The sequence below is a fragment of the Melanotaenia boesemani genome, chromosome 20, assembly GCF_017639745.1.
Source record: "Melanotaenia boesemani isolate fMelBoe1 chromosome 20, fMelBoe1.pri, whole genome shotgun sequence".
Classification (NCBI taxonomy): domain Eukaryota; kingdom Metazoa; phylum Chordata; class Actinopteri; order Atheriniformes; family Melanotaeniidae; genus Melanotaenia; species Melanotaenia boesemani.
This window is the reverse complement of record NC_055701.1, coordinates 26202994-26215978: the sequence shown is the minus strand read 5'-3', so window position 1 is coordinate 26215978 and position 12985 is coordinate 26202994. Positions and strand designations below refer to the sequence as shown.

The window sequence follows — 12985 nt, the reverse complement described above, 5'->3', positions numbered from 1 at the left end:
GGCTAATTTGCAATGTCTGTCCCTAGTTGGGCTTTTACAATACAAATGCATTACATTTATAATGTACAAACAATACATTTAGTTTAAAAATGCATACAAACTTGATCCCTCTTTAAAACCTTCTTTAGTTTGTTTTTAAAAGCCCCTAAATCTGGGTCCCGTTTCAATTCAAGTGATAAGGAGTTCCACACTTTAGCAACCTTGACAGAAAAAGCTGACCTTCTATTTTTCTCCAAGGCTCTTTCACATTCCCATTGGAAGCTCCTAATGTAATTGACTCCACTGCTCTTAGTAGGACTATCAGCTGTCCAAGGACCTCCAGGGCTTGATTATGCAAACATTTATACATCAATTTAAGATTACAAAGTTTATAAAATTTTCAAAATTAAGAAAATTTAACCTCTGCAAAACCTCACAATGGTGAGTTCAAATATGTTTTTTAGCCAATATCTTTAAAGCTGTATTGTAAATTATTTGCACTGGAGTAATTGCTGTACTTGTTGCTTGTGACCAGGAGGTTATACAGTAGCTGAGATGGGCGAAAACCATCGCATGCATGAATACATTTGCCGCCTGTAATGATAAATAGTCCCTTTATGTGTTGAAAGGTGTACAAATTTGCCTTTACTGTTCTTATGATCTTTTTATTATGACTTTCAAATGATAAATGAGAGTCTAAAATCAAGCCCAAATATTTTACTTTCTTAACTTGTTTAATTTCTTGACTGTTAGTTATCAGATGCAGTTTTTCATAAGAACGACATCTAGAAGAAAAACAAACCAACACTGTTTTATTAACATTTAAAGTAAGCCCTTAATTTTGAAACCACACTGACACAGCATCCAGATGGTGTTGTAGCTGAGCAGTAATGGCCTCAATATTTTCGCCGCTTATATAGAAAACAGCATCATCCGCATACATTCTGAAACCATCACCAGGACAGATATTTGGCAAATCATTTTTGTATAATGAGAAAAGAAGTGGACCAAGTATAGATCCATGTGGGACTCCTGTTTTTAGTGTTAAGTTAGATGATTTTTCATTATTAATTATAACACATTGTTGTCTTTGTTCCAGATATGATTTAACCACTGTAGTGTTGTTTCTTCAGTGTTTAACCTTGATAATTTCTGCAAAAGAACATTTGCGGTTTCAGTTGAGTATTAGGGCGGAATCCAAATTGGGAGGATGCAGTACGTTACTGAACTGCAAAAAGGACATTAATTGATTTGCTATGAATTAAAGACATATAAACCTTTTAGTCAGTGGATTATGTCTTTGTTGTAGCAACACTTCTTGCCACAAACCTTGTTGGAAAGCCTGTTTATTTCCCTTTTAAATGGAGCTATATTTGTAAGTATTTTTTTTTTCTTTTTTTTTGGCAATTAAGTATGTCCTGTCCATCAATAAATAACCAAAACAACAACAACAAAACATTAATAAAAAAATGTATTACAAAAACCAAAGTACCAGAAACACACACACACACACACAAAACTGATCAAAAGTATCTCTTAGTGTATAAACCCACAGGACAACTCCATGACTGTGTCAGCATGCAGAGTGTGAGGAATGAGGAGTGATCAGAGGTGAGTGATCGTGCAAACACGGCCACACCTCTATGCGGTTAGAGGCAGACTAGCCAGAGCCAGAGACCCGGGTGAACAGCAGCAATCCCGGAGCACAAACCCCAGCCACCCCACCACGAAGACGACCCCGGACCCACCCAGAGGTCGGCAGAGGAAGGCCCCACCACACCTCACCCAGATTCATCAGATTGGGCTCCTCCCCAGCCCAGGGCAAGTCACCACAGGGTGCAGCCAACGTGGTCACTTAGGTGGCCCCCTCCACTCCACCCAGCATGACATGCACACCTCTACACCCTACATGTGTGTGAGAGAGTAACAAGCCTCCCCAAGAGTGCATGTGACCCCCACATACACACCTATGTCCTTGCCCACTCCCACTCATCATGGTGCATAAACATAAGAAAATGCATTTGTGGGATGAGCATTATAGTTAATTATGTGGGTTGTGCACATTAAAAACTGTTCAGATTTTCTCTACCAATCAGCCGATTTTGCTGTAGATTCTTGTTTGATGTCGTTTGTTAGATTAGATGATTGAAGTCTGGAAAAAACACTACATATAGGTAATTTAACAATTTCTTTTTTTACAAGCAGGAACTTTTCAAAATTGACTCAATTTAAAAGGGAAATAAACAGACTTTCCAACAATAAAAGATTTATTGTTACAACATAGAAATAATCTACCAAAAACTCATTCACTGGCTTTCAGATCAGTTTTTGTTATATTTAATTTGTTTTATGGAATCTCTTGTTAATTTCAGGTTTTTCAGTTTCTCTTGGTTTCTTTCACAGTGAATCCATATCGGATCAGATCTGCAGCGGCTTCACTCATATTATAACATTTTTCTTGTTTTTTATGAACAATCTGCAGTGAAGGTGTGTTTTAACAGTGATTAGTCAGCCACTGCTGGTGTTTTTCTTTCTTCATTATGTGTTTCATCAGCTGATGATCAGAGTGACCACTGGTTTTTGTTTGAACCATTTATATAAAACTGGCTCTAAATTTTGCAAAAAAAAGCTGAAAAAATAGTGAGCCTTTAGCACCAGAAACGTTGCTCAGAGCGTTTCTGGTGGAGGTTTAACTCTGTGTGTGTGTGTGTGTGTGTGTGTGTGTGTGTGTGTGTGTGTGTGTGTGTGTGTGTGTGTGTGTGTGTGTGTGTGTGTGTGTGTGTGTGTGTGTGTGTGTGTGTGTGTGTGTGTGTGTGTGCGCGTGCAGTATAAGAAGCTGGAAGAGGACCTGCTTCAGCACAAGGAGCAGTGGGCGAGCCAGGTAAACAAACACACTCTCTCTCTCCTCTGTGTTAAGCTGTGATAATGTGAGAACAAGCTGGTGGAGACACTACTGGGTTCTGTGGGATCATGTCTGTAATCTTGTTGATTTTCAAACTTGTTGATTTCCAAACTTCATCGAATGAAACATCAGAAGTTCAAAAGCAAAAAGTGTGAATTTATTTGGTCCTCTGTCTTCACACAGCTCTGTTAAACCAGAAATTACAATATTGTAAAGCTGAACCCTTTTAATCAAGCCATCATTCAGATGTAATGTTTCCAGGACAACCTCAGTTTTCAGATTATGAGGCTAAAGTGATGTGAAATGAATGTATCAGTAGATGTATCAGCATAAAGGCTAACCAAAACTATTTACTACTATCTACTATCCTCACAAAACCAACTCCAACTCAGCAGCTTTTTAGTGCCACCGAACATCAGAAATGTGTTCTTGGATTTTTTGCAGCCATAGAGGTTCACTATTTTTCTTCTTTTCAGAATCACATTGAAACTTTCTGCCCACTGGTTGATCTTTAGCTGCTCCTGATTGGACATTACTGTCGATTTAAGCTGATTGGTGGAAAGTTTGACAGGACGTGGCTTTATTATCATGTCCAGGTCTAAATAGAGGTCTCTTAGCAACATAGTAGTGATAGTGATCTTTTTTTGATGAAAATGTGATAAATAATGCTGTTATCATAGATCATTGTGGATTTACCTCACAGAGTCTCTGAATAGACACTACATTTTGTGGTTGGATTGTAAACCTCCTGGAAGGGATATATATGCTTGGAAAACTTTCATAGATCACCCAAAGGGTAACTATTCATTAAGGCTGGGGAATTAATTAAATTTTAATTTAAATTACAATCTGGGTTTTCAACAATCACAAAAATGAAATTATCTGATTATTTGCTCCGTCTCAGTTTACTCTTGTGCTGTTGTCAGTTGCAAATCGAGCGCTACTGGCATTGCAGCGCTTTGCTGCAGACTCCTCCCACAGCCCCGACCGCTTTGCTTTTATTCAGCTCAAGTTGCCAACACCTCTCAAGTTAGGCTGAAGAGTCGTGAATAAATAATCCACCAGCTCCCAGGGACACAAAGAGATAAACGTTATAAATAAACAGAACTTTTTTTCTCGCCAAAGACCAGTGTTCAGTGAACACAGTGAACAACCCTGGATTTAATAAACTCATCAACAGTTTGGACAAACGGTATCACTGCCAACTCGTCACCATTTTAGTGGAGTGTCTCTCCCTGCCTTGTATGATGAGTGCTGTGAGAGTGTTATGAAGGACATGGCTACAGTTGTCATGCTTCGGATGGGTGGACTCAAAAATACTCAGTTTCCCAGGGATGGGTTTAAGATATTTATTGTACAGAGATGAATACTGAAAATGTGCGCTCCGGCTTTTCTCCGCTCAGGGTCAGCAGTGGAATCCAACAGGGCACAGAATGTTTCATCCAGTGAACAGAGAAGGGCCGCCGGGAGGTTGACTGCGGGAGGAAAAGCTGCCGAACAGAGGAGAGGTTAGAGGAGGGATACAGGTTTCTGGCAGGGGCCCAGAATAAGAGGACACAGAGGCCGGGATGGCTAGTCCTGTCTTGGGGTGCAGATAGTTCAGTCCGTAATCCAAAATCCAATCCTAAAGACAATCCAGGGGTCAGAAAGCCAAGATATCCAAATAATAAATCAGGGCAGAGTACCAGACAGGGAGCAGGCAGAACCAAAATCCAGGTCCAAAATCAGGTCAACGTCAGGCGGGTAGGAAGGCAGGAATATACAGGCTGGAAACGTGCAGGGAAGAACCAAGACGATCTGGCACTGGAGGGATGTCACAGAGCTGTATATATAGGGCTTGGTACAGGTGTAGTGCATCAGCCCTAATCAAGAGCTGGTGGAGATGAGGCGTTCAGGGCAGCTGGAAAAACTGAGCCCCACACCACAGATCATGACAACAGTACAAATGTTTCGCCACCACTACGGATCTATGTTCATAGAGCCATATATGTCACTCTACATTTTATTGACACGGATTTCAACGTGAAGACAAAATGTCTCCAGACTCACTTTTCCCAGATCACACCAGGCAGAACATACCTGCTGGTCTGAGACAAACAATAGCTACGTGGATACTGAATGGACAAGGCTTCAAATGTCCCCCAATTTTTTCCCATAATCGAGCAACTCTACTATCCATCACATTTTATCCCACAGAGTTACACACCACCATTCCTCAGCAACTCCTGATTATCTAAGTGCTAATGCTTGGGGAGATCTAGTGGTGTTTTAAAGGTTAAAAAAGCAGCAGAAGAGACAGAAAGGTTGAACTCAGTTCAGATTAGTTCTAGAGGTGTTTGATTCAGTATAACTTTAACTTTATGAAATATTTATAAATATGAAACAAACCAAGAATATATACCCAGAAACATGAATAGAAATGTTCTGTACGTTGTGGAGCTCCCTGTTGCAGCTGAGTCTCTGAGTTTGGTCCACCTGGACAGAGCCGATTGAGTTCTGCTGATGTTCAGAACTACAGATTCTCAGTCTCATCAAAGTTAACTCACTGATTCATTTCTAAGCCAGTGAAGGAACTGAAACTGATGCCATGTAACACAGAGCTCTAACCAGTGACGCTGATGCAGCATTGGTTGGTCTTTGGAAAATAATAATGTTCGTTCTGGATCCTCTTAAGTTTTACTTGAACAGCTTGTTTTCACTTATTTTTTTAATTCTGACCAACTCCCCAAGCCTTGCTGCTGATAAACATTCCCTCAGCATGATGCTGCCACCACCGTGCTTCGCTGCGGGAAGCTGCTTTTAGAGAAGTGTTGTTTGTGTCACACTATTCTGTTTCAGCTCCATCACAAGTAAGTTCCTTCTGACACATCCTGCTTTCTAAAGCATGACATGAGGGATTACTCTGGTAATAAATCTGCATGTTATCCTTTCAATAATATTTTGTTTGATCCACTTCATATCAACAAACACTACAACGTATTGATTTAGAATTAGCCGTATTGATTTTATTCTGTCTTATGCTGATTTTGTCCCTTACCTACATGTTGATTCTGGCCATATTATAACTCATTATTGATTTATTGATAAAAACATTCATGTTTCTTTACATTATTGAGTAATTTGAGTTTAAATTAGATCAAATTGAATAATTTGAGATTGACTGAGATCTCTGTTTAAGGCTTGCACCATACTTTATTAGAATCAGTAGAACCTCAACTAGAATCTGAGCAGTTCTTCGTGCATCTGTTTTTTTTCCCCCTGTAATAAATTGAATTTAGTTATTAATGTAGCACTGCTCCGTGTATCTTTCTGAAGCCTGTTAATTAGGCTGTCAGGCTCTGGGGGGATTAGAACCGAGCGAGCATTTTAATTTCACACTGAAACACCAGCAGCTGCCATCAAATTAATGCCAGACACTCGGAGAGCTGCAGAAAATCCGGAGCTGAAACCCCAAACCAGACCTGAAAACTGGACTTTTAAAACCTAAAACCTGTCAGAGCCGAACCAAGAGCTAGGACCTGGGGAGTCCAGTTATTCTGCCAGTTTAGTCAGTCCTGTGTGTAATCTGAAGTGTTTGGTGAGTAAACATGAAGCTTTAGGTGGAACGAGGAAGTCCTTGAGCAAAATTCAGACCAATTTTCTTCACACTGATCAATTCAAGAGTATTAATTTTGTATCTGGAAATTTGATTTAATAATCCTGAATAACATGAAAAAACTAGAAGCATTCAGAAAGCGCAGACCTCTGTCAAGCCATTGTAAATTTAGTTTTTTAGTCAATAAATGTGGGCATTAGTTTTTGAGTTAGAAGCTCTAAAGGTAAAGTAATTCCCATTTCCCCATGGGCAGACGTAAACATACGTCACAAGCCAGTGGTCATCTGACCATGAACAGCTTGCTGGTAAAACCAAACCCGCATCGTACCAGTGTCCTTGTTGAAGTGTGCACCTTGTTCTCATAGTTTTCTCCATCAGTTTTTGATAGATAATTATCCATATTGTCATACAGTTATGTTGTGTGTTTTTTTAAACCCGTCCTGTCCAGCATCATGACAGCAGAATGATGGTCAGGCTGCCGTTTTGCGCCAAACAAATTTACTCTGCCAAGAGGAGTCATATTGATCTCTTCAGTGTTAAGACTAGAAAAAGAAATAAGGTGAAGCTACAGGTAGTAGGACTGAACGGATGTCCTTATGTCTATCCACCATTACATTGCGAAGGAGCTGCTAACAAGAAACATGGAGAACTTCACAAAACCACCAACAGACATTTGTTATTGTTACTGTAACCAGACATCTCATGGTATTTTTGGGATCTATACAAAAACAACCATAAGTTTTCAGGGTCGCAGGGAAGCTGGAGCCTATCCAAGCAATTAACAGGCGAGAGGCAGGTTCACTTCAGTCCATCACAGGGCCAACACAGAGGGACAAATAACTGCTCACACTCACTTCTAGGGAGAATTTAGAGTGACCAGTTAACCTAGCATCCATGTCTTTGGATGGTTGGAGAAAGCCGGAGTATCCAGAGAAAATCCACACATACATGGGGAGAACATGCAAACTCTACACAGAAAAGCCACTGTTCAAACCTTCCCCTAGCCGAGGCTCGAACAAATGACCTTTTTGCTCTGAGGCCATGGTGCTACCCACCACACCACCATGCAGCCCCGAACAAATTGTTCAGTATATTTCAAAGTACTCCAAGATGTACCGTCAGCATTACCACGCTGGATACCTGCTGGCCAACTAGAGCATCTTTCTGGACTTTTGTGACTTTTCAGTAGTTGGAAGAACGATCTCGTATTGTCTATGGAACAACTATGTTTATGGTAGCCAACCTCAACACAACTTTTCTGTATATTTAAACAAAACTCTGTGAAAATCAAAATGCATCCATTACTTTTTGAGACTACTTTTCCTGGATCCAGGCGGTGATTCAGATCACCCCCAAAATCTAATCTGTTCTTCCTTATTCCATTTTAGAGATTTCCTGAATCTTGCCAGATCATTTAAATATTAAATAAAACCTACACTCATTGAATGTAGGCTATACACAGACACACATTTATATTTTCTATGAGATGGAGGATTACAATGAGATGATGTGTAAATATGAACAGCTCTATATTCTAACAAGGACGTAAAGCTGAAATATGAACAGCTTCACTTACCAACTTAGAAACGTAACCTGTGGCCAAAACACTGAAGTGATTCTGAAGTGTTAATGGTGTGTTTTCTTATTTACACCACAGCACCATTTTTCTTTCTACATGATTTCTGGATCACACATGCAGGTGATCACACTATAACCATGTAGGACAGTGTGCGTCTTCATCCGGCTAAAAATCAGACAGAAATCCTGTTTATTTTATTTTTTTTATACTTTCCCAGGGAGGTAAAGATGCTGAGAACTTCATGTCCACTACGGAGACACAGATGAACAAGCTAAATTTACCATCATCGGAGTATTTTCTTATTTAGATCTGAGCTAAGAATATTTAACTCCACTCATTAAAACCATCTTTATTCACTTCATCGGGACATTTCACAAGTTCGACTGTTTTCTGTCCTCCAGTTTTTATTTGTTTATTTATTTTTTGTCTCAACCTTTTATGGAAAATTAGTCCGTGATGAGGTTTGAAGACGTGACTTCAAAGCTGACAAGTGATGTTTACATTGTAAAACCATGGATGTTGCAGGTGTGAAACCTGGATCAGGCATCATAACATGAAAATGAATCTCTCTCCTTAGCAATTTGCTAATTGTGATTTTTGATTTAAAAAATATTAATCATTCAGCCCTACTATGCACACATTCAGTCTGAAACTGAAAAATCTTTTGCTGTAAAAACAAAAGTATAAACAGGAACCTCTAGAGCAGGGGTGTCCAAAGTCGGTCCTCAAGGGCCGCTGTCCTGCAGGTTTTCAATGTTTCCTGCTTCAACACACCTGACTCAAATTAAATGGATCCAACAGCCTATTCAGTTATGCACAGTGACTCATTAATTTGAGTCAGGTGGTTTTGGAGCAGGGACACACTGAAAACCTGCAGGGTTGTGGCCCTTGAGGACCGGAGCTGGACACCCCTGCTCTGGAGAAAGCCCAGACACGATGAATGATGAGTGAAAATGAATCTCTTCTCCTGAAAAATTCTGTCTCCTGAATGAATCCTGCCTTCTGAACGAATCTTCTCCTCATGAACTAAGCTTCTCCTGAATGAATCCCTTCCTCCTGAACCAATCCCCGCCTCCTAAACGACTCCCTTTCCACCTGAATGAATACTATTCTCTTGAATGATTCCCCGACCTCCTGAACGAATCCTCCTTCTGAACCAATTTCACCTGCTGAGTGAATCCCTGCTTTCTCATCACCTCCACAACGATTCTCTGCCTTCTGAATAAATCCTCACCTTCTGAACCTCCTTCCCACCCCTTCTATGTTCTCTCATTTTCTGTTCATGTTAAAGGTCAGTGTACGTTTAGCTTCCTCCTTCCGCATCTTTCTCACTCAGCCAAGTCCACCTCCTGTCCTTTTCTTCCTTCCTTGTCATTAAGGATTCCACTCATTCTCTCCACCATCCCCCATTCTCCCCCGTCCTCCTCTATAATCTGGCCACCTCGTGTTACAGGTCCGGGGATGGTAGTTTCACTGCCTCCTCCCGCCTGTCTTTCCTCCTTCTTTGACCTTAACTCCTCCTGTTAAAGGTCAGCTCTGTGTCGGTCCTGCCTGATGATTACCTCATTTGGAAATTATTCTGATAATTAAAGCAAGCGGCTCTTTTGAAGCATCTCCTCTGGCCCGGCTGGAGAAAACACATATTGACTCTCTGGGTTTGGTTCCTCTTTTGATGTCTCACTTTAAATTCTCAGACCTTCAATTAGAATAGAGGAGGAGGAAGAGGAGGAGGTCAGGATGAGACCTGTAATCCCTGTTGGAGTCGACCTCCACACAGTTATACCAAAGACAAAGTCACTTCGCTGGTTCGACTCCCGCAGAGCAGGAAGAGGCTGCAGGAGGAGGACCTGTAGGAGGACCTGTCGGAGTTCAGTGTGTTCGCTTTTTACATTACCAGAGGATCCTTCATCTATCTGCTCTGAAAATTGATGCAGACGCATTTTCTTATTAGAGAATCTCAGCAATAATTGTCCAATCAGCTTCATCCTCGCCAGGTAAACTGTAAACTCATAGTTTCATATTCTGTCGATCAGAGGTGTTAATGTTTTAATTGAAACTTCTTTTTCATTTCCCTCCTCTTGGTGGAAGGTTGGGTTGGTCAGAGTGATGCTCAGTTTAACAGAAACTTTCCCATCATCTAGTAACAACGCTGAGTGACGTTCCCGATCTTACCAGACTACGTCTAAGCTTCTGTGGTTTGACCCTTGTGTAACTACAGATGTGTGTTGGTGTGTGTTTCTGTCAGGGCCAACCTAAGCCTTTATGGTGCCCCAAGCAGAATTTGACCACCTCAGCATCACCAGGGCTTGGTCATTTCATACACTGTAAAAATAACAAATATTTGTAGTTGGCTTCTATCTTACTGATGTCCCTTTGGCTCTGGTTTTAACCTAATTGGGCAGAAAATTTAGAGAAATGGTTTAGTATTACTTGCCATTTTATAATATTTAGTGTGATGTATATGTGTGACATTCTGAGTTTGAAAGTAAGAGAGGACATGTTTCTGTCCTCCTCTCCGTCTGCAGCTCCATCTTCTCTAACAGAGTTAGTAATCTGTGGTGACCTCATAATTCCATTCAGCGTCCTCACTTTTATTCTCAGAAAACACCTGGAGTTTCACTGCAGGAGCAGCCTGAGATAATGACACGGTGCCATAGAACATAGCAACTGATAAAAATCAAACCCTCATTATGAAGTGTGTTGACACTCATGTTAGTTAATTACTCAATTAGTTGATTAAGCCTTTATTTAAACAGTCAGTCTTACTGAGATCCAGAGCTTGATCTCTTCTTCACTGCAGCCTGGTGTTACATGTTCACTTACTGCACAAATACAATTAGTTCAACACTCGAGTGTTGCGTCATGCCTTTAAACCTGCAGATACAGTAAATGTGCATTATGAATGGGGTTTAACTCTTAAAGCGCCACTAGATCCACTAGGACAGTGATTTTCAAAATGGAAGTTGCAAGATAATTTCAAGAGGTCACCAGGTAATTATAAAAAATATATAGCCTACAGTTATCAAATAAATTTTTTTCCAGGGCTGTCAAAATCAAACCATCAATAAAGAGATGAATCTTTAAAATTAGCACCTTAATTTTTTAACATATTAACGTATAAACAACAAATTTAGGACACATACCATATTAAAAATCTGAATTTGACATTACCCAAATTTCCCTGAGGGCTCTCTGAAGGGATTAATAAAGTATTTCTATTCTATTCTATTCTATTCTATTATCACCACGAAAGACGCTGATTTTGGGCATGTAGGTGCCTTGTCACAGCGGCAGTCCACCAAAAACCACTTTATCCTCCTTATTTATGAAGGTTCAGATAATTTTCCAACCTTACATTTAGAGGATGCTGCAAGATGACCCATTTGATACAACACACAATTTGTTTGGTGGTGGTGGGGATCGCGAACACCATGCATGAGTATATTTAGACAGACAGACAAGTCTGACAATAAATAAGTCAGAAATAAAGTAAATAAGTGATGTGTCTTGATCAGATGTGGAAAAATTGTCTTTCAGGCAAAAACGTCTCTGGACGCTGACTTGAATAATAAAAAGAAGTTTATTACAAAAGTTCAGACATCAAAACAGATTTCTGCAGCAAAATCTGGAGGTCCCAAAGCCAGAACGAAGACCTAAAGACTTGATGTGTCCTTCTGTCTTATATAGGGTTTAAACAAAGAAAATTCCTCAGTCCTGTGTCCTCCAATCATAGAGTTTGCCTATAGGATGCTCATTTGCATGGAATGCATGTTCTTGTGTCAATCCAGTCTGTGGGACAGAGAACCCCATATGGTAAAGTCTTAAGTGTGTACCATACAAATGCTATGCTTAGATACCTCATAAGTGAATAAATGGGTTATAAAAAGGCCAGTTGATATAAGTGTGTTTTAAGAAGTGACTTAAAAGATGATACTGATAGTGCCAGCCTTATCTCCTCAGGCAGGTCGTTCCAGAGTCGAGGGGCTCGGACGGAAAAAGCTTAGTCACCTCTGGTCTTGAGTGTAGACCCCGGCAGCAAAAAGGGACCTGCCTGAGGATCTAAGGCTGCGGGGAGGCTCGTAGGGTGCCAGTAACTCTGTAATGTAATGTGCAGATGAGAAAAGGCTTGGTCACCGTTGATCTGTGTGTTATTCCTACAAAGTTCTGTTAGTAATAAATTCTGTTTTCTTCTTTTCGTTGGCCTTCATGCTGCTATATCTACTGATACATTCATTTTACATAATTTTAGCCTCATAATTTGGCAACTGAGGCTGTCCTGAAAACAACATGTCTGCATGCTGACTGGGATTAAAAGCTTCAGCTTCCACAGGCTGTTTTACGTTAAAAACAAACAGGTGGACCAAAAGTAGTAAAACAATGTCTTGAAGTTTAAAGGGTTAACAGCTAATAACACTGGAACTCTTATAGAAACTGTGGGTGTTAGTGGTGGAAAACATCTGATGCCATGTTGAGGATTGTTGTTCAGACATGATGTGAATGTGACTGATGTGTTTTATGTGATTAGGATGAGCTGCTAAGGCTCCAGAGGGAGAACGATGCAGCTCTGAAAGACAGACAGCGACTGGAGGCGGAGATTCAGGCACTACGAGCCAATCACAGGTCAGTTTGCCTCAATGGACTCCTTCACTGTTAAAACATCTGTAAAAAAACAGCTGATCCTTCATATCAGACCTGTAGTAATCTTTATTACGGTGTAACTGAAATCCCGCCATCCATCCATTTTCTGCCCCTTATCCCGAGTCGGGTCATGGGGGCAGCTGCCTAAGCAGGGAAACCCAGACTTCCCTCTCCCCAGCCACATTCACCAGCTCATCCGGGGGGATTCCGAGGCGTTCCCAAGCCAGCCGAGAAATGTAGTCCGACTCCTGACCAGATGCCCGAGCCACCTCATCTGGCTCCTCTCGATACA

At 40.7% G+C, this 12985-nt stretch overlaps 1 protein-coding gene across 7 annotated transcripts in view; it reads left to right on the top strand.

Annotated features, from left to right (window-relative positions):
• The window catches only part of mipol1 (mirror-image polydactyly 1), an 85483-nt gene that overhangs the window by 63178 nt on the left and 9320 nt on the right, over positions 1-12985 (top strand). For 6 of the 7 annotated variants that reach the window (XM_041971972.1, XM_041971974.1, XM_041971979.1 and 3 more), the window contains 2 exons: positions 2807-2860; positions 12581-12675. In XM_041971972.1, coding sequence (XP_041827906.1) covers positions 2807-2860; positions 12581-12675 — 149 coding nt within the window. The remainder of the gene's footprint in view (positions 1-2806; positions 2861-12580; positions 12676-12985) is intronic. The other variant, XM_041971976.1, reaches the window with a different exon arrangement.